The sequence below is a fragment of the Oncorhynchus nerka genome, linkage group LG12, assembly GCF_034236695.1.
Source record: "Oncorhynchus nerka isolate Pitt River linkage group LG12, Oner_Uvic_2.0, whole genome shotgun sequence".
NCBI lineage: Eukaryota > Metazoa > Chordata > Actinopteri > Salmoniformes > Salmonidae > Oncorhynchus > Oncorhynchus nerka.
This window is the reverse complement of record NC_088407.1, coordinates 46,957,600-46,982,251: the sequence shown is the minus strand read 5'-3', so window position 1 is coordinate 46,982,251 and position 24,652 is coordinate 46,957,600. Positions and strand designations below refer to the sequence as shown.

General features: G+C 44.9%; 2 protein-coding genes and 1 long non-coding RNA gene across 5 annotated transcripts; 1 reads left to right on the top strand and 2 right to left on the bottom strand.

Annotated features, from left to right (window-relative positions):
- Positions 1-5,677: 5,677 nt before the first annotated feature.
- On the top strand, positions 5,678-23,910 carry LOC135574336 (uncharacterized). Of its 3 annotated transcripts, none has more exons than XR_010465361.1 (7): positions 5,678-5,762; positions 9,549-9,614; positions 11,297-11,422; positions 12,245-12,402; positions 12,524-12,992; positions 21,611-21,676; positions 23,359-23,910. XR_010465361.1 is itself a non-coding variant. In XM_065025624.1 (6 exons), exons 3-5 carry the CDS (start codon positions 11,301-11,303, stop codon positions 12,988-12,990), a joined length of 747 nt encoding a protein of 248 aa, XP_064881696.1. In that variant the 5' UTR covers positions 5,678-5,762; positions 9,549-9,614; positions 11,297-11,300; the 3' UTR covers positions 12,991-12,992; positions 13,265-13,293. The 3 variants fall into 3 exon arrangements, 1 of the variants encoding a protein (XP_064881696.1); XR_010465362.1 differs by having other exon boundaries at positions 12,566-12,992; positions 23,359-23,447; XM_065025624.1 differs by lacking the exons at positions 21,611-21,676; positions 23,359-23,910 and adding an exon at positions 13,265-13,293.
- LOC135574181 (uncharacterized) lies at positions 10,423-11,004 on the bottom strand. The gene is made up of 3 exons (XR_010465209.1): positions 10,921-11,004; positions 10,648-10,821; positions 10,423-10,528 (listed from the first exon to the last, which is right to left on the bottom strand). It is a non-coding gene; the product is annotated as an uncharacterized LOC135574181 (long non-coding RNA).
- Positions 22,529-24,647, bottom strand: LOC115138926 (protein transport protein Sec16A-like). The gene is made up of 6 exons (XM_065025623.1): positions 24,187-24,647; positions 23,339-23,556; positions 23,176-23,232; positions 22,982-23,081; positions 22,709-22,882; positions 22,529-22,589 (listed from the first exon to the last, which is right to left on the bottom strand). The coding sequence occupies exons 1-5, from the start codon at positions 24,434-24,436 to the stop codon at positions 22,710-22,712; spliced, it is 798 nt and encodes a 265-aa protein (XP_064881695.1). The 5' UTR covers positions 24,437-24,647; the 3' UTR covers positions 22,529-22,589; position 22,709.
- Between the last annotated feature and the right edge of the window lie 5 nt (positions 24,648-24,652).

Below are 24,652 nucleotides of genomic sequence, written 5' to 3'. Positions count from 1 at the left end.
ACTGAGGAATAGACGCAGGCAGCCTGGAGAGCCTCTACGGGTGCTAGCTAATGACATTGAGAGCCTCTCTCGGCGGGCATATGCTCACATGCCCCCCTCCGTGCAGAGCGAGCTAGCACGGGACCAGTTCATACAGGCGCTCTCCCCTACGGAGCTGCGCATACAGACCCAGCTGGCTCATCCTGAGTCATTGCAGACAGCCTTGGAGATGGCTTTGGAGAGGGAGCTGGTGTGGGCTGGGGCTTCAGCTGGGGCTTTGGTGGGGGTGCAGGGAGACACACCCTCTGTGCGAGCTGGGGGGCAGAGCAGCCCGGAGCCGGAAAAGCCTGCTTGGGTGGCCGAAATGACAGAACTCATTCGGGCTGTGTCGCTACAGGCGGCACGAAACACAAGCCCTGGTCCCAGGGTCTGCTGGGGTTGTGGCCAGCCAGGCCATCTGCGCCGAGATTGCCCCATGTCCCCAGAGCTCAGGAAACGGCTCGGGGTCCGCATAGACCGGGTAGTGCGGACCCCTGGCTTTCTATCCCAACCACCATCATCTTCAGGAGGAGCCCACCGGCACAGACGGGGAAGCAAGGCTCCACTTCCCCCAGAAGCAGACGAGGGCAAGCGGAGGGAGCCTGTTGTTGTGGTGGGCCGGACCTGTGTTGGGGACTTTTGTCATGTCCCTGTCACTGTGGAGGGGTGCCCTGCTCCGCCCTGGTGGACACTGGGTCCACAGTAACCCTGGTGAGGCCAGATATTGTGCCAGGTTGGACTCAGTGTGAGCCTACAACTGTGCAGCTCCGCACAGTCACAGGTGAGCTGGCACCCATGAAAGGGAAGGGAATAATGACTCTGACAGTAGGGGCAGGACTGTGCGTCATCCTGTGTGGGTGGCGGCTGTGCAGGACCCTTGTATCCTGGGGTTGGACTTTCTTAGGAGCACAGGCTGCCAGTTAGACCTAAATAGGGGCACACTGAGCTTCCAGGGAGGGACGGAAGTCACCATGGCCCCCCCTAATGTCACATTCACTCAACCCAACAAACCCTTTACTCCAACAGTTAAAGCAGCAGAGACTCATGGCTGCGCCCCCTCCCCCACAGCTGTGTGTGACTTTTCCCCAGTCCCCCTGTCACCTACGGCGGTGTGTTACATTCCCCCAGCTACCTCCATGACACAGCCCTCTGTGAGCCCGGGCCGCACCCCCAGCCCAGCTACCCCAGATGGGAGAGGAGAGGACACTGTCTGCAGTGAGGGAGATATGGGGAGGAACTGTGTTGGTCTTGACCCTGAGCAGCAGGAACGGTTGTGGCAGTTGCTGTTTGAATTCAGAGACAGCTTTGCGTTGAGTGAGGAAGAGGTGGGTCAGACTCTTCTGGTGCAGCATGAGATCGACACAGGTGATGCTCGACCCATCAAGATGCGTCCCCGCCGTATCCCGCTGGCACGCCAGGAGGCGGCAGACAAGGCTGTGTTGGAGATGCAGCGGGCAGACTTCATTGAGCCCTCAGACAGCCCCTGGGCGGCGCCAGTCGTCATGGTTCCGAAGAAGGGGGGCAAGCTGAGGTTCTGTGCGGACTACAGGCGGCTGAATGAGGTAACCAGGAAGGACTCATACCCCATACCACGTATCGATGAGTCGCTGGACCTGGTTAGGGGTCCTCCTGGTTCTCCTCACTAGACCTCCGCAGTGGCTACTGGCAGGTGCCCCTCTCCCCAGAGGCCAGAGCCAAAACTGCGTTCTCCACTAACAGAGGACACTGGCAGTTCAAGGTCCTGTGCTTTGGCCTGTGCAACGCTCCAGCTACTTTTGAGCGTTTGATGGACAGGGTGCTGGATGGCATCCCCCGACAGCAGTGTCTGGTATACCTCGATGACATCCTGGCCCATGGCAGCTCCTTCCAGTCAGCCCTGGGGGCGCTACGGCGTGTGCTGGAGAGGGTGGCTGCCGCAGGTCTGAAGCTCCACCCCGAGAAGTGCCACTTCATGAGGAGAGAGGTGTCCTTCTTGGGCCACCGAGTGGGGAAGGAGGGGATCAGCACCATGGAGGACAAGGTAGGGGCTGTCAGAGACTGGCCCACCCCCACCGACCAGCGTCAGCTGAAGAGCTTCCTGGGCCTGGCCTCGTACTACAGGAGGTTTGTACGGGGCTTCTCAAGCGTTGCTGCTCCACTGAACCGCCTGCTGCCGAAGGACAAGGCTTTCACTTGGACAGTGGAGTGTGAGGAGGCGTTCAACACCCTCAAACGTGCACTGATCGAGGCCCCGTGCTCGCCCCTGACCTCACCTTGCCCTTTATCCTGGACACAGACGCGAGCAATGTGGGCATGGGTGGGGTGCTGGCCCAGGTGGGGCCAGAGGGGGAGAGAGTGGTGGCGTACTTCAGCAAAACATTTGACAAACATGAGCGCCGCTACTGTGTCACCCGGCGGGAGCTCTTGGCTGTTGTGGCTTCCGTCAAACACTTCAAGTACTACCTGGGTGGTCTGCCCTTTACTGTAAGGACTGACCACTCTGCTCTCCAGTGGCTCATGTCTTTCAGAGAGCCAGAGGGGCAGGTGGCACGCTGGTTGGAGGAGCTTCAGCCGTATGACTTCACGGTGGTGCACAGGGCAGGGGCACGCCACTCCAACGCCGACGCCATGTCCCGTCGGCCCTGTACTGCAGACGGCTGCCGCCACTGTGAACGGAGAGAGGGACGGGAGAGAGAGCTGCGGGCAGAGGAGGGTGTCTGTGCCACAGTGTGTCGGGCGAGCGGGCCTGTCTGCTGTGAGCTGCAGACTGTCGACGTGGCTGAATGGCGGCAGCAGCAGGGACGGGACACAGACCTACAGCCAGTGCTACAGTGGGTAGAGGCGCAGGTGAGGCCACCATGGGAAGAGGTGACAGCGCTCTCACTCGCGACCAAAGGGTTGTGGTCGAAGTTTGAGAGACTGCGGCTGGCTGATGGCGTGCTACAGCGGGCATGGAAGGAGTCAGCTACGGGAGAGGAGAGGTGGCAGGTGGTGGTCCCAAAAGCATTGCGGGAGGCTGTGCTCCAGAGTACTCATGGGGGTGGGGACTGGACACTTTGGGGTCACAAAAACACTGCGCCCGTCTCCGTCAGGGCTTCTACTGGGGGCAGCACAAGAGGGATGTGGAGGACTTTTGTCGCCGCTGTGACAACTGCACAGCGAGAAAGGGCCCCCAGGCCGCTCTCATGCTCAGCTCCAACAGTTCCCAGTGGGGGCTCCCATGGAGAGGGTGGGAGTGGATGTAGTTGGGCCGTTCCCACCACCACAGACAGTGGAAACCGCTGGGTGCTCACGGCCATGGACTATTTCACAAAATGGCCCGAGGCCTATGCTCTGCCTGACCAGGAGGCAGAGACCATCGTCGACGCCCTGACAGCGGGGATGTTCAGCAGGTTTGGAGCTGCAGAGTCCATCCACAGCGACCAAGGCAGAAACTTTGAGTCCCGTGTGTTCGCCACCATGTGTGAGAGGCTGGGTATGCACAAGACCCGCACTACTCCTCTCCATCCTCAAAGTGATGGCCTTGTGGAGCGCTTCAACAAAACGCTTGGACAGCAGCTGGCCATCGTCTCTTCCAAACACCAGCGTGACTGGGACAAGCACCTGCCTATGGTCCTCATGGCATGCCGCTCCGCTGTCCAAGACTCCACCTCCTGCACGCCTGCCCTCCTCATGCTGGGGAGAGAGATCCGCACCCCTGCGGAGATGGCGTTTGGTCGGCCCCTGGATAGCCCTCATGTTCCTCCGGGGCCGGAGTATGCCCGGAGACTCCAGGACCGCCTGGAGACAGCCCACACCTTCGCCAGAGAGCAGCTGGTGAATGCAGGTGTGAGGCAGAAAAGGAACTATGACGTGCACACCCGGGAAGGCACTTTGTGGCTGGGGAGCTGGTCTGGGTCTACAGCCCCTAAGGAAAAAAGGCAGATGCCCCAAGTTGGACAGTCACTGGGTGGGACCCTGCAGTGTCCTGGAGAGGGTAGGGGAGGTTGTGTACCGGGTGCAGCTTCCTCCCAGGGGGAGAAAGGTGGCACTGCACCGGGACAGGTTAGCCCCATACAGAGGGGCCTCTTCTCCCCAAACCCCAGGAACCCCCACAATTCCCCTCTCTGGCAATGACATTCTCCAGGCACCCACCCTCAGGTGCCGCAGACAAGGCTCCAGACAGCCCACTCCCCCTGTCTCCCCCTGTGTCACCGCGTGGTTCCCCAGAACCACGGACTGTATTACCCGTTCCCGCTTCCTTGTCCCCCATATCCCTGCCTTCATCCCCTGGTTCCCAGAGGGGCACTCTGCGACCATCACGGCCACGCAGGCAAAGGAGACCTCCGGGTCGCTTCAGAGACTTTGTTTGTTCCCTCGGGGACGAGGGACTTTGTGGTGGGGGGGCTGTGTAGCGACCCGCACAGACAGCTGTGTGTTATGTGCTAGGCTAGGAGGTGGTTGTGTTGTACTGACCAGTACCCGGTGTTCGCGGGGTCCGACATGTCAATCAACCTGCTATCTGCCAATCACGGGAATGCCTGGAATGTTCTGATGCCGGGCATCCTGGTGGTTGGCGGAGTGGCGTGGAGGGGGGGTTGGGCATTGGAAGTTAAGACCAGGTTCAGCCTTTGTTCTCTCTCTCTTACATCTGGGCTTCACAAGAGAAGGTCACGGTTGGATTGTGGGTTATCTGTCATCTATTTGGCGTGTGCTACGGCCCAAACAGTAGCCTGTGTAAAGTTGGTTCAATAAACCGTCAATTCGCAAACTCAAGCCTCTGTCTGGACAATTGTTCATTTATGATCTAGTCAGGTCATTACAATACATACAGTATTATAAAGAAAGACGTAAAAAAAATGGAATCGGAAAAACCTTTGAAAAAGTCCAATTTTACGTAGGTAAAATGTATGTATGCATTACTGTAAATCGTTTTGGATGAAAACGTCTGCTTTCAAATCTGACTCTCACACATATTTACAATCTCGCGATGTTTATTTCTGGCGCTCTCACGTTTGCGGGATTTTGTTTAGTAAATGATGCGTTGGAGAGCCGATCCCACCACCAGGGTTGTGGGTTCGTTTCCCGGGGCAACCCATACGTAAAATGTATGTGCAAATGACTAAATCGCTTTGGATGAAAACATCTGCTAAATGGCATATATTATGATTTTATTGTTTTTACAACAGACCTACAATGTGAAAGTCTATTGCTTTTTCAAAATTTTCCCATTATTTAACTAGGCAAGTCAGTTATACGTGTCCCGTATATATATATATTTACAACTTTTTTCACATAATGTTTTTTAATTTTCCATAAATTAATCTTCAAAACACTCTCCTGCAACCCGCCTCACCAATTTATATTTATAAAAAAGTATTATTTACCTCAAATCTGTAATCCTCCAAGAAGCTAGCCAGAAACTCCAAGAAGCTAGCCAGAAGCAAATCCAGAAGCTAGTTAGCTTCTTTACTGGCAAATCATTAGTATTAAGCTAACCACGGTTTGTGGTCATCAGCTATCCTTTAGCTCGAAAATCTATTGCCAGTTTTGTATGGCGCAGCGCGGCTCGGAACGAAACATACCGGACCAATTTTTCTCTCCATGTCCCTGGATTTCAACCGCTAACTCTGGACATTCATACCTGGATCTCACAGCTAGCTAGCTGCTATCCGTGTGACTATCGGCTTTCGTCGATTCCGAGCAAACATCAATTGTTGGCTGGCCCTCGCTTCATACTCGTCGCCAAACCCACTGGCTCCATGTCATCTACAAGACCCTGCTAGGTAAAGTCCCCCCTTATCTCAGCTCGCTGGTCACCATAGCATTTCCCACCTGTAGCACACGCTCCAGCAGGTATATCTCTCTAGTCACCCCCAAAACCAATTCTTTCTTTGGCCGCCTCTCCTTCCAGTTCTCTGCTGCCAATGACTGGAACGAACTACAAAAATCTCTGAAACTGGAAACACTTATCCCCCTCACTAGCTTTAAGCACCAACTATCAGAACAGCTCACAGATTACTGCACCTGTACATAGCCCACCTATAATTTAGCCCAAACAACTACCTCTTTCCCTACTGTATTTAATTAATTAGGCTCCTTTGCACCCCATTATTTTTATTTCTACTTTGCACATTCTTCCATTGCAAATCTAGCATTCCAGTGTTTTACTTGCTATATTGTATTTACTTTGCCATCATGGCCTTTTTTTGCCTTTTACCTCCCTTATCTCACCTCATTTGCTCACATCGTATTTTTTTATTATTTTTTTATTTTTTTATTTCACCTTTATTTAACCAGGTAGGCTAGTTGAGAACAAGTTCTCATTTGCAACTGCGACCTGGCCAAGATAAAGCATAGCAGTGTGAACAGACAACACAGAGTTACACATGGAGTAAACAATTAACAAGTCAATAACACAGTAGAAAAAAAAATGGGCAGTCTATATACAATGTGTGCAAAAGGCATGAGGAGGTAGGCGAATAATACAATTTTGCAGATTAACACTGGGGTGATAAATGATCAGATGGTCATGTACAGGTAGAGATATTGGTGTGCAAAAGAGCAGAAAAGTAAATAAATATTTTTTTTTTAAAAACAGTATAAAAACAGTATGGGAATGAGGTAGGTGAAAATGGGTGGGCTATTTACCAATAGACTATGTACAGCTGCAGCGATCGGTTAGCTGCTCGGATAGCTGATGTTTGAAGTTGGTGAGGGAGATAAAAGTCTCCAACTTCAGCGATTTTTGCAGTTCGTTCCAGTCACAGGCAGCAGAGTACTGGAACGAAAGGCGGCCAAATGAGGTGTTGGCTTTAGGGATGATCAGTGAGATACACCTGCTGGAGCGTGTGCTACGGATGGGTGTTGCCATCGTGACCAGTGAACTGAGATAAGGCGGAGCTTTACCTAGCATGGACTTGTAGATGACCTGGAGCCAGTGGGTCTGGCGACGAATATGTAGCGAGGGCCAGCCGACTAGAGCATACAAGTCGCAGTGGTGGGTGGTATAAGGTGCTTTGGTGACAAAACGGATGGCACTATGATAGACTGCATCCAGTTTGCTGAGTAGAGTGTTGGAAGCCATTTTGTAGATGACATCGCCGAAATCGAGGATCGGTAGGATAGTCAGTTTTACTAGGGTAAGCTTGGCGGCGTGAGTGAAGGAGGCTTTGTTGCGGAATAGAAAGCCGACTCTTGATTTGATTTTCGATTGGAGATGTTTGATGTGAGTCTGGAAGGAGAGTTTGCAGTCTAGCCAGACACCTAGGTACTTATAGATGTCCACATATTCAAGGTCGGAACCATCCAGGGTGGTGATGCTAGTCGGGCATGCGGGTGCAGGCAGCGATCGGTTGAAAAGCATGCATTTGGTTTTACTCGTATATAGACTTGTTTATACTGTATTATTGACTGTATGTTTGTTTTACTCCATGTGTAACTCTGTGTCGTTGTATGTGTCGAACTGCTTTGCTTTATCTTGGCCAGGTCGCAATTGTAAATGAGAACTTGTTCTCAACTTGCCTACCTGGTTAAATAAAGGTGAAATAAATAAATAAAAAATTCTTATTTTCAATGACGGCCTAGGAACAGTGGGTTAACTGCCTGTTCAGGGGCAGAACGACAGATTTGTACCTTGTCAGCTCGGGGATTTGAACTAGTCCAATGCTCTAACCACTAGGCTCCCCTGCCGCCCCATGAATATTTGTGTTGGAACTTGACATCAGTTGGAAAGGCAGCACATGTATCTGTTTATGTTTCTCTTCCAATGAGCTTATCATATAAACTACAACGCGAAAAGTACGGTTTACTTCACTTTTAATCATGTCAGCACAGGTAACAGCCGTTTACAGTCTTTCTTTAGTTTTTCATTCTTACTCTTCCCAATTCACTTAAACTACATTTCTTTTTTTCCCATGGGCTTCACCAGAGTACCCCCCTAGTGGCTAGAACTGTATTAAGCCCTTTACATTTAATTGCTACCTGATTCAAAAGTAGTGGACAGAAATGTGGGCATACTATAATACAAGTTAAAATAAAATAATGACAAGCACATCTTGTTCTTTTTGAATTCAGGTTTTATTAAGTCAGGGTAGCTTGGTGATCATGGCCACGTGTAACAGCATTGATGTCCCCTCTGGTACCAGAACTGAATTGAGTATTACTAAACCAATATACCCTCAACTATACAGACACACAGCAATGTAGTGCTGCTGACCTGGGTTCAGGACCCACTAGGGGGAGTCACCCTACATTCTAAGGGGCAGCACGTAGCCTCAAGGTTAGATCATTGGGCCAGTTACCGAAAGGTTGCTGGCTCAAATACCAGGTCAATTCTATGGCAGCTGGGTCACCTGGCGAGCACGGGGTCAGAAGGTGATCCACCATCAATTGACTGGTGGCACAGGATGGCCCTCGCACCTAGAGTACCATCACAAACAACAAAATATCTTAAAATCTCCTAAATTGTAGAGAAAGAGATACACCTTTAGTGTGCTGTACAAGAGTGGACTTCAATAGAGTTACCATACAGTATTAGTAGAAACGTTTTAAATAAATCACAAATGACTGAAATTACAGTATAGACAGAGAGATAGTCCTATGTGTTCATCTTATTATATTTCTACAATGCCAAAACAGTGTGTATTATTTGCAACGAAACTGAACCCGTTTGCAAATAATTAACTCTGAGACGTCAATAGGGATCTGAGCATGGTACTTTCAAGTTAGGCCTACCTTTCCACCCCAGACCGAGTAGGCCTACTGACGCAGAAAAATGTAAGCTTCAACTGCTGGCTAATCTTCTTCCTTGGCTTAACCCAACGAGAGGTCACAATTGTTTCCCTAAAAGCTGTCTGGGTTTAAATATATTTTACCTTTATTTAACTAGGCAAGTCAGTTAAGAACAAATTCTTATTTTCAATGACGGCCTAGGAACAGTGGGTTAACTGCCTGTTCAGGGGCAGAACGACAGATTCGTACCTTGTCAGCTCGGGGATATGAACTTGCAACCTTTCGGTTACTAGTCCAACGCTCTAACCACTAGGCTACCCTGCCGCCCCCAGAATGTGAATACCTTAATCAATTCATAGTGACAGAATTAGATTATTTCCAAATGAAACAACAATATCCCCACATGCATCAGAGTCACGTCTTTCCCAGTTATTCCTATTTTACATCTTGTTTCTAGCATTAAGTATCGCGGACCAAAGCGTTGTTATAGATAACTGTATATAATCACATCTGTTTGATTTTCTTCAAAATCTTGAACTAACAGTGTACTTTTTGCCCTTTTCTTTAAGAAAAGGTAGGCCTATAGCATACCCTGTCATACGAACTTAATTTCAAGTCTTAACAGACACAGAGGTGGGCTATTTAAAGAGTGCATGGCGGGTGGAGGAAATGACTAACATATCAATGGATATAGCAGCCTATAGCCTAATTTCATCTGTCAAAACAGGTAGGCCTACCTCTTATTTCTTAAATAGGAAGAAATAGGCTCCAACACATATCCCTATTTAAAATGGAGAGGTTTAAATGAATAATGTTTACTCAATTTTTCATACTTTCAGCACCATGAGCTGTCCATTTCCGATTGATTGTGCCGTGGCTGCTGCTTCAAGTTTCAGCACCACAATGTAAGTTACTCAAATCTGACTTCTTGTGAGGTCAATAACTCTGATAAACCTTTTTTGATATCCTCAGAGGACCGTTATTAGCATGTTTTAACCACTCCTTCATTATTACTGAAACACGATTCAAAGTGGTAAATATAAAGATCCAGTCCATAAAAAATTGGAGGCCCCTTACACTTCAGTGTTGTGATGCAAAAATGCTAGCAAAATGTATAGCGCATAGAATTAAAAAGGTATTGTCGGACATTATTAGTTCTAATCAGACAGGTTTTTTACATGGACAATATATTGGAGATAATTTTTGAGGCCCATGTTGACAAGATGTTGGGGAAACACTGGAGGGGAATATTGACCAACTGAGCATCTCCGTGTACATCTCAATAAACACAATAGGTGTTTTGTTACATTTCAGTCTTCTGTGAAATATTTCAAGTGTCATATTGGGGTGCAAACTCAACAATGAATACATTTAAACTATATCTGACATGTTACTGTTGTCTTCTTTTCAAGCCACTGACCATCTGTGTGAGGTGTATACAGGATGTAAATAAATGGGCATAAGCACTTGACACAGATAGTAAAAATATTGACATTTAGATGTGTCTATGGAATACATTTTAAAAAATGTTTAAAAAGAATATATATGTGTATAAAATATATTTGTCTGTACAGTAAGTAAATGTAGGAAATCCAAAATGCATTTCTAAAATAAAATATATGTGTATAATATACACTTGTCTGTAACGTAAAGCAATGCAGAAGCAATAAGCATTGTAAGCGATGATAGAACACATCAAATTACATGAGGACACAAAGGAGAGATTTAATTAAAAAATCATCTTTTAATATTTTTTAATGCTGAAGTTTTTTAACACTGAAAAAATCTATGTTTAGCAAATCCACTCTGGTTAATTGGCCTGTTGGACAACACAAAAAATAGTTAACATTCTTGCTATCTCAGCCATTTGCTATGTTCAAGTAAAATCTCAGTTAATGATGAATGGATACAATTTGGAAGTATTCTCCAGAGTCATACCTCAGTAGGGTAGAATGTCAGGTGGCACAACCATTGGTGCCATGAGGTCAAAGTGTGAAGGAGGGAGCAAGCCAGAGAGCTGTCTAGTAAGCTGTCCAGGCCCATGGCTTGGAGGCTTTGAGTTGGTCCCATCATTCAAATGCATTGTAGGGTATCTGCTGCCCCATAGACCTGCTGGTAGTGGGAAAGGTATTAGCAGGAGATCACCAGGGACATCTATGATTGGCTGACACAGTTTTGGTTAAACCACATGTATTCTAAAGCAATATTCACCTGCTTTCATAGAGTAAGGATTCACTCCTTTGGGGACACTGCCAGTGTTCCCCTGATATCCATATGTCCCCATCGGTGGAGGGGTGGTACACACTTGTTCTGTAAAACACATCAACAATTTTTCCAAATTGTTAGTAATATTATCAGAGTTGAAATACAATGGTTGTTCACTGTTTTTAATTTAATTATGTACCTCAGCCTTGGGCTCAGTTTTGTTAACCCATCTGTGCAGAGTTGGATCCCAGACAATCTGAGGAAGAAGATATTAGCAATGTGAAGCAAGCCACAATTTCTTTGAAATAAAATCCACTCAATTGTCTCTACATAGAATATAGTGTTAAGAACCAGTTCCTAACAGATCTGTCTTTGTCCTCAGGTAGATGAACCTCCTTCTTATTAGCTCTTCCACTCCCAAAGACCCAGCTGAGCCAGCCTCCACTGTTATTGTGAACAGCAGGGGTCTCGGGCTCAGCCACCGGCCGGGTGCCAGTCTGGAACTGAGGTTTGGCATCGGAATGTTCCGGCTTGGTGATGGACATCATAGCAGGATGCTCAACATATCTAAGTCGGACATCTGTAATAAGTGGGAGAAGTCAGGCCACTCTGCTCATGTCACCATACAGAACAATTACTAGCTGACAGATAGGAACGTCTCGCTCTGATACTCTGTTACAACCCAATCTTAACCTACACGCAGTCACAGGGATTACTGGGAGGTTACTCAAGGACTCTGCGATCGCATTGTTTTGGTTGCAAAATCAACAATTCCCTGCATATTATGTGAGGGCTTACAAATTTGACCAATCACCGCACATTTACTGCATAATGGTTTAATCAAGCCACACCTCAACACAGTTTTTTCCTTTGTCAGTGCATTTTTGCAACAAATGGACAAAACAATTGCATATTGCTATGCAAAATGTCATAATTGTCGCTGCAAAATCTAGCATATTTATCTGCCAATATCAAAAAATGAAGTATGAGTATGAAAATGTACACTCACTACTGTAAGTCGCTCTGGATAAGAGCTTCTGCTAAATGACTAAAATGTCAAAGTAAAACGTAGCTAAACCTGTTTTATGTAGAAAATGCATGAAAGTATTACAGATATACACTCACATGAGCCGTACATTTAACCTATCACAACTTATTCTCACGCTATCACAATGGTAATTTCTTTACTAATTAGGTAAGGTTAAGTGACCTCTTCTCTTGGAATAGAAATCCACAGGTGGAGTACACGCTCCACCATCCCATTTCCACAGTGGTGCCACCATGGGGATGATGGGAGGTGGTTGTGGATGATTGTTTTCATTCTTCACAGGGACACTGGCTGTGAGGAGAATCTCCTCCCTCTCTGCAGGGACACCAGCCTTTGGGACGATCCACTCCCTGTGCGCAGGGACGCTGGCCTTTGGGAAGATTCCCTTTCTCTGCGCAGTGACACTGGTCATCAGGAGGATCAACTTCCTTTGTGCAGGGGTGAGTTGTGATGCTCTGAGGATCTTATTCTTCTGCGCAGTGATAGAAGCTGCTGGAAGAATCCCCTCCCTCTTTGAAGGGATGAGGCCTGATGCTCGGAGGATCCCCTCTCTATGTGCAGGGATGAGGCCTGATGCTCTGAGGATCTCCTCCCTCTGCGCAGTGATGCTAGCTGCTCGGAGAATTCCCTCCCTCGGTGCAGGGACACTGGCTGTTTGGAGGATCCCCTTCCTCTGTGCAGGGATGAGGCCTGATGCTCGGAGGATCTCCTCCCTCTCAGCAGGGACACTAGCCCTTGGGACAATCCCCTCCCTGTGCACAGGGACGCTGGCCATTGGGACGATTTCCTCCCTCTGCGCAGTGACACTGGCTGTTTGGAGGATCCCCTCCCTCCGTGCAGGGATGAGGCCTGATGATCGTAGGATCTCCTCCCTCTGTGCATTGATGCTGGCGGCTGAGAGAATCCCCTCCCTCTGTGAAGGGACACTGGCTGTTTGTAGGATACCCTTCCTCTGTGACGGGATGAGGCCTGATGCTCGGACGATCTCCTCCCTCTGCACAGCAACTTCGGCTGGTGTGATGATCTGAAGGTATAATATAGAGCATATTGTCATTCCCTAAAAAATCAACTCAATAGGAAGGTGTTCTTAATGTTTTGGTCACTCAGTGTAGATTAATCCCTAGCATATACTTTCATTTGTATGTGTACTGATACTGCAAATACACAAATTATTGTGGAAGGAACACCAGAGGGCAGGCTGGGCTCATGGATAGTAGCCCAACAAGGCATGGGAGACAAGGTAACCAGAGGCAATTAAGCACAGCTGACGGTACTAATGACATACTCTCCTTCCCCTATAAGAGAGAGAATGGAACCAGCAGAGAGAGGGGGAAACTATCTCTGGAAGATGGCCACCGAGAGAGAGGAGCTATCCAGGAAGAACCACTAAGACGGTGACAATCCCGTGACTTTTTGTTGTAGTTTAAAGATAAGCCTATTGTGTTCCTGTTTCATCTGGAGAAGAAGATGTATGTTGTTCCTTGGAAGATTTTCATTGATTATGTTGGAGTGTTTGTGTTGACCAAATGCCCTCAATAGAGAACTGTGTTCAATCAAGAAAAACTACTCCTGACTCGTTTATTCCACCTTCCCGCTTTAAAGTGACGCCCAATTACTTGGTCCGCTCACATTATATTAATGTTATCTACAATATATTATAATACCATAAGCCTCCCTGCTGCAGGGGCATTTCCTACTACAATTTTAAACTGATTTTCTTCACTTTAGCAATATTTTGTATCTTTGTTCATTTTCACATTTATTGTGTTTGGAATGGCACTGTTACTACAGCATTTGATGTAAGTATGTAGGACAATTACCCATAATGCTCAGTGACTGAACATTCAAAATGACCATGGCAATTATTGACGCATTCACATGCCATCGGAAACTTGGAACCTCAGAGTTAAAATGAATGTAAGTTATTAGCGTAGAGCTTCCTACTGGTTGATTCTGATACTTCACAAGTGGGAAACTTGAAATCATCATTCCATAATGAGGTAGCGAGTCAGAAATGTCAGAATTTCCTAGTTCCGAATTGAAGGTTCTTCTATGATGTAGGACAGGTCAGTAACCAAATTATTTTACTGTGCCCAGTGCCCACACAGACTTTTATGGTCACACAAGTTGCCACCGGTGAATTCAAAATGAGTAGCCTAACAATTATTTACGGTGGCCCCAGTTACATTTACAACCAAATTGTTTTTCTGCGAGAAATCAATAATAGTTACACAAATAGGGTAACCGTGAGCAATTGACAGTGAGCAATGAGCAAGATAACCATAGACGGGAAGTTGACAATAGCTTATTATTAGTGTAAATAAATTGTATTTGTATGGTTTGCAGTCCTCAAAGAATGAATTGCGTTGAATTGAATTAATCAGATCCAATGATTTACCGCCTGTAGGGTGGGGTAAAGCTAGTCATCATTATTATAATCACCATCTCAATCATTATCACCATACCATCATAGACTTATTCTTCTGTATCTGAGACTCATCTGACACTACCTTAGATATGGCAGTCTGCAACTCAATACACTGCCCCTGCATGGTGTTCAGCGTCCCCTGCATGTGGTTAATCGACTGCTTAACATCGTTCAGCAGGATCTGAATCTCAAGCCTGCAGGAAATCAGGTGGTTCAACATACTGAGATGACGAGAGGCTTCAGACCATGCCCATTGGACCATCTTTAGGATTCTTTCCCACTTAACACCAATCTTATTAGGAATGTAACTTTGTGCAGAAGATGTTACTATAGTGTTATTTAGAAGAAAAAAAAGTGTACTTTGTCAGGCGCCAAAAGGATGACGGGATGTCTCCCTGCTCCAGTGAGCTCTGCTGACAGGTCTTGCTCACTGTTGGGAGGAACGGGAGCCAAATTAGAGGAAAAATATCTATGGTTGTTCAGCAATGAAATATTCATGGCATAATGGGATTTGTCCTTCCCCGTGAAAAGAATAACAGCAGCTGGGGTTTACTTTCTCACTTTTAGATAATGTAATACAATCTTTAAACCCATCAGAAGTGTAGTGCTTACCTCCATGAAAATATTCAGCCCTGTTATTTTGGGCTGCATTGTCCCAATGTTGACCACTAGTTCCAACTTGTGATGAGTTCTTGATGAAATGATCAAGTCAACATTTTGTTAGACATTTCAGAGATAGCATTAACAATTGTACATGAGTCAGTGCTTCCAGATATTGAGGTATCTTCCTTCTGAGGTATGTAAAAAAAATCTGGTGTGTGAGTACTCACATGAAAGGTATCCATGATTCTTGATTAAGCCAATCATGTATGTGATTACCATCCTATGGGTCAAGAGCAGGAATTATTGCTACACAGCTTTCAGGCAACTTTATGTCTTGGGCCTAGATGAATAATTGAAATACAAGAAGTATTGTGAATTGGTGATGCATAATTGCATTGTAATTTGGAATATTCCATCAAAGTTGTTTGTTTTGACAGTCAAAACAACTAACTAACTCTTATGATAAATCACTTGACGTGAGTAACTTGAATTGCCAGAAATAGCTATTATATATTCTGACCTAGACACTGACTTGTGCAATGCCTAATGCATAATCTATGCATGTTATTGGCTCATCATAGTATATAGCAAAGGATCTCAGAGTCCAAAAACAGCATTGGCCATTGGACTGCTCAGTCAAAACAACAAACTTTTACGATTAATCACTTGACTGGAGTAACTTGAGTTCGGAACTAAAACATTAAAAGTAGGCTATAGCTTGACTCATATCCTTACCTTGGACAAGCGTATCTAAAAGGCCTATCCAGTCGTGCGTGAAGGCAGATAGGCAGATAAAAGCGCGGGACGGTTTGAGACACGCTCCGTACTGTGAATCTGTCACACTGATATAAAAGCACGTGTTCATTTATAATTTACACTGTAGAATGACCTGCAGGCCAATCAGAATCGAGTTTTAAACAATACCGTGGGTTCCATGGAACGTCACAAACATATTCGGCCACTTGCGTCACAGATTGCATTCACTGAACATTGGTTTAATAGCTATATTGGCTATATGTACATTATATGCACATCGTATTGTATTGAGATTACATTTACTGCCCCACTAAAACTATCTAGCCTAATCCTATGAGGGTCAAATGTCAGAATCATGGCACATGAAAACATTTTTTTATTTTTTTATTTTTTTATTTCACCTTTATTTAACCAGGTAGGCAAGTTGAGAACAAGTTCTCATTTACAATTGCGACCTGGCCAAGATAAAGCAAAGCAGTTCGACACATACAACGACACAGAGTTACACATGGAGTAAAACAAACATACAGTCAATAATACAGTAAAAAAAAACAAGTCTATATACAATGTGAGCAAATTAGTTGAGAAGGGAGGTAAAGGCAAAAAGGCCATGGTGGCAAAGTAAATACAATATAGCAAGTAAAACACTGGAATGGTAGTTTTGCAATGGAAGAATGTGCAAAGTAGAAATAAAAATAATGGGGTGCAAAGGAGCAAAATAAATAAATTAATTAAATACAGTTGGGAAAGAGGTAGTTGTTTGGGCTAAATTATAGGTGGGCTATGTACAGGTGCAGTAATCTGTAAGATGCTCTGACAGTTGGTGCTTAAAGCTAGTGAGGGAGATAAGTGTTTCCAATTTAAGAGATTTTTGTAGTTCGTTCCAGTCATTGGCAGCAGAGAACTGGAAGGAGAGGCGGCCAAAGAAAGAATTGGTTTTGGGGTGACTAGAGAGATATACCTGCTGGAGCGTGTGCTACAGGTGGGAGATGCTATGGTGACCAGCGAGCTGAGATAAGGGGGACTTTACCTAGCAGGGTCTTGTAGATGACATGGAGCCAGTGGGTTTGGCGACGAGTATGAAGCGAGGGCCAGCCAACGAGAGCGTACAGGTCGCAATGGTGGGTAGTATATGGGGCTTTGGTGACAAAACGGATTGCACTGTGATAGACTGCATCCACTTTGTTGAGTAGGGTATTGGAGGCTATTTTGTAAATGACATCGCCAAAGTCGAGGATTGGTAGGATGGTCAATTTTACAAGGGTATGTTTGGCAGCATGAGTGAAGGATGCTTTGTTGCGAAATAGGAAGCCAATTCTAGATTTAACTTTGGATTGGAGATGTTTGATATGGGTCTGGAAGGAGAGTTTACAGTCTAACCAGACACCTAAGTATTTGTAGTTGTCCACGTATTCTAAGTCAGAGCCGTCCAGATTAGTGATGTTGGACAGGCGGGTAGGTGCAGGTAGCGATCGGTTGAAGAGCATGCATTTAGTTTTACTTGTATTTAAGAGCAATTGGAGGCCACGGAAGGAGAGTTGTATGGCATTGAAGCTTGCCTGGAGGGTTGTTAACACAGTGTCCAAAGAAGGGCCGGAAGTATACAGAATGGTGTCGTCTGCGTAGAGGTGGATCAGAGACTCACCAGCAGCAAGAGCGACCTCATTGATGTATACAGAGAAGAGAGTCGGTCCAAGAATTGAACCCTGTGGCACCCCCATAGAGACTGCCAGAGGTCCGGACAGCAGACCCTCCGATTTGACACACTGAACTCTATCAGAGAAGTAGTTGGTGAACCAGGCGAGGCAATCATTTGAGAAACCAAGGCTGTCTAGTCTGCCGATGAGGATGTGGTGGTTGACAGTCGAAAGCCTTGGCCAGATCAATGAATACGGCTGCACAGTAATGTTTCTTATCGATGGCGGTTAAGATATCGTTTAGGACCTTGAGCGTGGCTGAGGTGCACCCATGACCAGCTCTGAAACCAGATTGCATAGCAGAGAAGGTATGGTGAGATTCGAAATGGTCGGTAATCTGTTTGTTGACTTGGCTTTCGAAGACCTTAGAAAGGCATGGTAGGATAGATATAGGTCTGTAGCAGTTTGGGTCAAGAGTGTCCCCCCCTTTGAAGAGGGGGATGACCGCAGCTGCTTTCCAATCTTTGGGAATCTCAGATGACACGAAAGAGAGGTTGAACAGGCTAGTAATAGGGGTGGCAACAATTTCGGCAGATAATTTTAGAAAGAAAGGGTCCAGATTGTCTAGCCCGGCTGATTTGTAGGGGTCCAGATTTTTCAGCTCTTTCAGAACTTCAGCTGAATGGATTTGGGAGAAGGAGAAATGGGGAAGGCTTGGGCGAGTTGCTGTTGGGGGTGCAGTGCTGTTGACCGGGGTAGGAGTTGCCAGGTGGAAAGCATGGCCAGCCGTAGAAAAATGCTTATTGAAATTCTCAATTATGGTGGATTTATCAGTGGTGACAGTGTTTCCTATCTTCAGTGCAGTGGGCAGCTGGGAGGAGGTGTTCTTATTCTCCATGGACTTTACAGTGTCCCAGAACTTTTTAGAGTTAGTGTTGCAGGAAGCAAATTTCTGCTTGAAAAAGCTAGCCTTGGCTTTTCTAACTGCCTGTGTATAACGGTTTCTAGCTTCCCTGAACAGCTGCATATCACGGGGCTGTTCGATGCTAATGCAGAACGCCATAGGATGTTTTTGTGTTGGTTAAGGGCAGTCAGGTCTGGGGAGAACCAAGGGCTATATCTGTTCCTGGTTCTAATTTTCTTGAATGGGGCATGTTTATTTAAGATTGTTAGGAAGGCATTTAAAAAAAATATCCAGGCATCCTCTACTGACGGGATGAGATCAATATCCTTCCAGGACACCCCGGCCAGGTCGATTAGAAAGGCCTGCTCGCTGAAGTGTTTCAGGGAGCGTTTTACAGTGATGAGTGGAGGTCGTTTGACCGCTGACCCATTACGGATGCAGGCAATGAGGCAGTGATCGCTGAGATCTTGGTTGAAGACAGCAGAGGTGTATTTAGAGGGGAAGTTGGTTAGGATGATATCTATGAGGGTGCCCGTGTTTAAGGCTTTGGGGGGGTACCTGGTAGGTTCATTGATAATTTGTGTGAGATTGAGGGAATCAAGTTTAGATTGTAGGATGGCTGGGGTGTTAAGCATGTTCCAGTTTAGGTCGCCTAGCAGCACGAGCTCTGAAGATAGATAACATAATGAAATTGACTGCAGATTATAAAATTCACTGTGACACAATAAACCCATGTAATTTCAATGAAATTACGTTGAACCAACGTCGAATAAAAATTGAATTGATGTATGTGCCCATTGGGAAGTGATCCATTCGAAATTATTGAATACATACAGTATTATAAAGAAAGACGTAAAAAAAATGGAATCGGAAAAACCTTTGAAAAAGTCCAATTTTACGTAGGTAAAATGTATGTATGCATTACTGTAAATCGTTTTGGATGAAAACGTCTGCTTTCAAATCTGACTCTCACACATATTTACAATCTCGCGATGTTTATTTCTGGCGCTCTCACGTTTGCGGGATTTTGTTTAGTAAATGATGGTTGGAGAGCCGATCCCACCACCAGGGTTGTGGGTTCGTTTCCCGGGGCAACCCATACGTAAAATGTATGTGCAAATGACTAAATCGCTTTGGATGAAAACATCTGCTAAATGGCATATATTATGATTTTATTGTTTTTACAACAGACCTACAATGTGAAAGTCTATTGCTTTTTCAAAATGTTCCCATTATTTAACTAGGCAAGTCAGTTATACGTGTCCCGTATATATATATATATTTACAACTTTTTTCACATGTTTTTTAATTTTCCATAAATTCATCTTCAAAACACTCTCCTGCAACCCGCCTCACCAATTTATATTTATAAAAAAGTATTATTTACCTCAAATCTGTAATCCTCCAAGAAGCTAGCCAGAAACTCCAAGAAGCTAGCCAGAAGCAAATCCAGAAGCTAGTTAGCTTCTTTACTGGCAAATCATTAGTATTCAGCTAACCACGGTTTGTGGTCATCAGCTATCCTTTAGCTCGAAAATCTATTGCCAGTTTTGTATGGCGCAGCGCGGCTCGGAACGAAACATACCGGACCAATTTTTCTCTCCATGTCCCTGGATTTCAACCGCTAACTCTGGACATTCATACCTGGATCTCACAGCTAGCTAGCTGCTATCCGTGTGACTATTGGCTTTCGTCGATTCCGGAGCAAACATCAATTGTTGGCTGGCCCTCGCTTCATACTCGTCGCCAAACCCACTGGCTTCCCATGGGCTTCACCAGAGTACCCCCTAGTGGCTAGAACTGTATTAAGCCCCTTTACATTTAATTGCTACCTGATTCAAAAGTAGTGGACAGAAATGTGGGCATACTATAATACAAGTTATATTGAGTATTACTAAACCAATATACCCTCAACTATACAGACACACAGCAATGTAGTGCTGCTGACTTGGGTTCAGGACCCACTAGGGGAGTCACCCTACATTCTAAGGGGCAGCACGTAGCCTCAAGGTTAGATCATTGGGCCAGTTACCGAAAGGTTGCTGGCTCAAATACCAGGTCAATTCTATGGCAGCTGGGTCACCTGGCGAGCACGGGGTCAGAAGGTGATCCACCATCAATTGACTGGTGGCACAGGATGGCCCTCGCACCTAGAGTACCATCACAAACAACAAAATATCTTAAAATCTCCTAAATTGTAGAGAAAGAGATACACCTTTAGTGTGCTGTACAAGAGTGGACTTCAATAGAGTTACCATACAGTATTAGTAGAAACGTTTTAAATAAATCACAAATGACTGAAATTACAGTATAGACAGAGAGATAGTCCTATGTGTTCATCTTATTATATTTCTACAATGCCAAAACAGTGTGTATTATTTGCAACGAAACTGAACCCGTTTGCAAATAATTAACTCTGAGACGTCAATAGGGATCTGAGCATGGTACTTTCAAGTTAGGCCTACCTTTCCACCCCAGACCGAGTAGGCCTACTGACGCAGAAAAATGTAAGCTTCAACTGCTGGCTAATCTTCTTCCTTGGCTTAACCCAACGAGAGGTCACAATTGTTTCCCTAAAAGCTGTCTGGGTTTAAATATATTTTATTGGACAGAATTTATTTTACCTTTATTTAACTAGGCAAGTCAGTTAAGAACAAATTCTTATTTTCAATGACGGCCTAGGAACAGTGGGTTAACTGCCTGTTCAGGGGCAGAACGACAGATTCGTACCTTGTCAGCTCGGGGATATGAACTTGCAACCTTTCGGTTACTAGTCCAACGCTCTAACCACTAGGCTACCCTGCCGCCCCCAGAATGTGAATACCTTAATCAATTCATAGTGACAGAATTAGATTATTTCCAAATGAAACAACAATATCCCCACATGCATCAGAGTCACGTCTTTCCCAGTTATTCCTATTTTACATCTTGTTTCTAGCATTAAGTATCGCGGACCAAAGCGTTGTTATAGATAACTGTATATAATCACATCTGTTTGATTTTCTTCAAAATCTTGAACTAACAGTGTACTTTTTGCCCTTTTCTTTAAGAAAAGGTAGGCCTATGGCATACCCTGTCATACGAACTTAATTTCAAGTCTTAACAGACACAGAGGTGGGCTATTTAAAGAGTGCATGGCGGGTGGAGGAAATGACTAACATATCAATGGATATAGCAGCCTATAGCCTAATTTCATCTGTCAAAACAGGTAGGCCTACCTCTTATTTCTTAAATAGGAAGAAATAGGCTCCAACACATATCCCTATTTAAAATGGAGAGGTTTAAATGAATAATGTTTACTCAATTTTTCATACTTTCAGCACCATGAGCTGTCCATTTCCGATTGATTGTGCCGTGGCTGCTGCTTCAAGTTTCAGCACCACAATGTAAGTTACTCAAATCTGACTTCTTGTGAGGTCAATAACTCTGATAAACCTTTTTTGATATCCTCAGAGGACCGTTATTAGCATGTTTTAACCACTCCTTCATTATTACTGAAACACGATTCAAAGTGGTAAATATAAAGATCCAGTCCATAAAAAAATTGGAGGCCCCTTACACTTCAGTGTTGTGATGCAAAAATGCTAGCAAAATGTATAGCGCATAGAATTAAAAAGGTATTGTCGGACATTATTAGTTCTAATCAGACAGGTTTTTTACATGGACAATATATTGGAGATAATTTTTGAGGCCCATGTTGACAAGATGTTGGGGAAACACTGGAGGGGAATATTGACCAACTGAGCATCTCCGTGTACATCTCAATAAACACAATAGGTGTTTTGTTACATTTCAGTCTTCTGTGAAATATTTCAAGTGTCATATTGGGGTGCAAACTCAACAATGAATACATTTAAACTATATCTGACATGTTACTGTTGTCTTCTTTTCAAGCCACTGACCATCTGTGTGAGGTGTATACAGGATGTAAATAAATGGGCATAAGCACTTGACACAGATAGTAAAAATATTGACATTTAGATGTGTCTATGGAATACATTTTAAAAATGTTTAAAAATAATATATATGTGTATAAAATATATTTGTCTGTACAGTAAGTAAATGTAGGAAATCCAAAATGCATTTCTAAAATAAAATATATGTGTATAATATACACTTGTCTGTAACGTAAAGCAATGCAGAAGCAATAAGCATTGTAAGCGATGATAGAACACATCAAATTACATGAGGACACAAAGGAGAGATTTAATTTAAAAATCATCTTTTAATATTTTTAATGCTGAAGTTTTTTAACACTGAAAAAATCTATGTTTAGCAAATCCACTCTGGTTAATTGGCCTGTTGGACAACACAAAAAATAGTTAACATTCTTGCTATCTCAGCCATTTGCTATGTTCAAGTAAAATCTCAGTTAATGATGAATGGATACAATTTGGAAGTATTCTCCAGAGTCATACCTCAGTAGGGTAGAATGTCAGGTGGCACAACCATTGGTGCCATGAGGTCAAAGTGTGAAGGAGGGAGCAAGCCAGAGAGCTGTCTAGTAAGCTGTCCAGGCCCATGGCTTGGAGGCTTTGAGTTGGTCCCATCATTCAAATGCATTGTAGGGTATCTGCTGCCCCATAGACCTGCTGGTAGTGGGAAAGGTATTAGCAGGAGATCACCAGGGACATCTATGATTGGCTGACACAGTTTTGGTTAAACCACATGTATTCTAAAGCAATATTCACCTGCTTTCATAGAGTAAGGATTCACTCCTTTGGGGACACTGCCAGTGTTCCCCTGATATCCATATGTCCCCATCGGTGGAGGGGGTGGTACACACTTGTTCTGTAAAACACATCAACAATTTTTCCAAATTGTTAGTAATATTATCAGAGTTGAAATACAATGGTTGTTCACTGTTTTTAATTTAATTATGTACCTCAGCCTTGGGCTCAGTTTTGTTAACCCATCTGTGCAGAGTTGGATCCCAGACAATCTGAGGAAGAAGATATTAGCAATGTGAAGCAAGCCACAATTTCTTTGAAATAAAATCCACTCAATTGTCTCTACATAGAATATAGTGTTAAGAACCAGTTCCTAACAGATCTGTCTTTGTCCTCAGGTAGATGAACCTCCTTCTTATTAGCTCTTCCACTCCCAAAGACCCAGCTGAGCCAGCCTCCACTGTTATTGTGAACAGCAGGGGTCTCGGGCTCAGCCACCGGCCGGGTGCCAGTCTGGAACTGAGGTTTGGCATCGGAATGTTCCGGCTTGGTGATGGACATCATAGCAGGATGCTCAACATATCTAAGTCGGACATCTGTAATAAGTGGGAGAAGTCAGGCCACTCTGCTCATGTCACCATACAGAACAATTACTAGCTGACAGATAGGAACGTCTCGCTCTGATACTCTGTTACAACCCAATCTTAACCTACACGCAGTCACAGGGATTACTGGGAGGTTACTCAAGGACTCTGCGATCGCATTGTTTTGGTTGCAAAATCAACAATTCCCTGCATATTATGTGAGGGCTTACAAATTTGACCAATCACCGCACATTTACTGCATAATGGTTTAATCAAGCCACACCTCAACACAGTTTTTTCCTTTGTCAGTGCATTTTTGCAACAAATGGACAAAACAATTGCATATTGCTATGCAAAATGTCATAATTGTCGCTGCAAAATCTAGCATATTTATCTGCCAATATCAAAAAATGAAGTATGAGTATGAAAATGTATACTCACTACTGTAAGTCGCTCTGGATAAGAGCTTCTGCTAAATGACTAAAATGTCAAAGTAAAATGTAGCTAAACCTATTTTATGTAGAAAATGCATGAAAGTATTACAGATATACACTCACATGAGCCGTACATTTAACCTATCACAACTTATTCTCACGCTATCACAATGGTAATTTCTTTACTAATTAGGTAAGGTTAAGTGACCTCTTCTCTTGGAATAGAAATCCACAGGTGGAGTACACGCTCCACCATCCCATTTCCACAGTGGTGCCACCATGGGGATGATGGGAGGTGGTTGTGGATGATTGTTTTCATTCTTCACAGGGACACTGGCTGTGAGGAGAATCTCCTCCCTCTCTGCAGGGACACCAGCCTTTGGGACGATCCACTCCCTGTGCGCAGGGACGCTGGCCTTTGGGAAGATTCCCTTTCTCTGCGCAGTGACACTGGTCATCAGGAGGATCAACTTCCTTTGTGCAGGGGTGAGTTGTGATGCTCTGAGGATCTTATTCTTCTGCGCAGTGATAGAAGCTGCTGGAAGAATCCCCTCCCTCTTTGAAGGGATGAGGCCTGATGCTCGGAGGATCCCCTCTCTATGTGCAGGGATGAGGCCTGATGCTCTGAGGATCTCCTCCCTCTGCGCAGTGATGCTAGCTGCTCGGAGAATTCC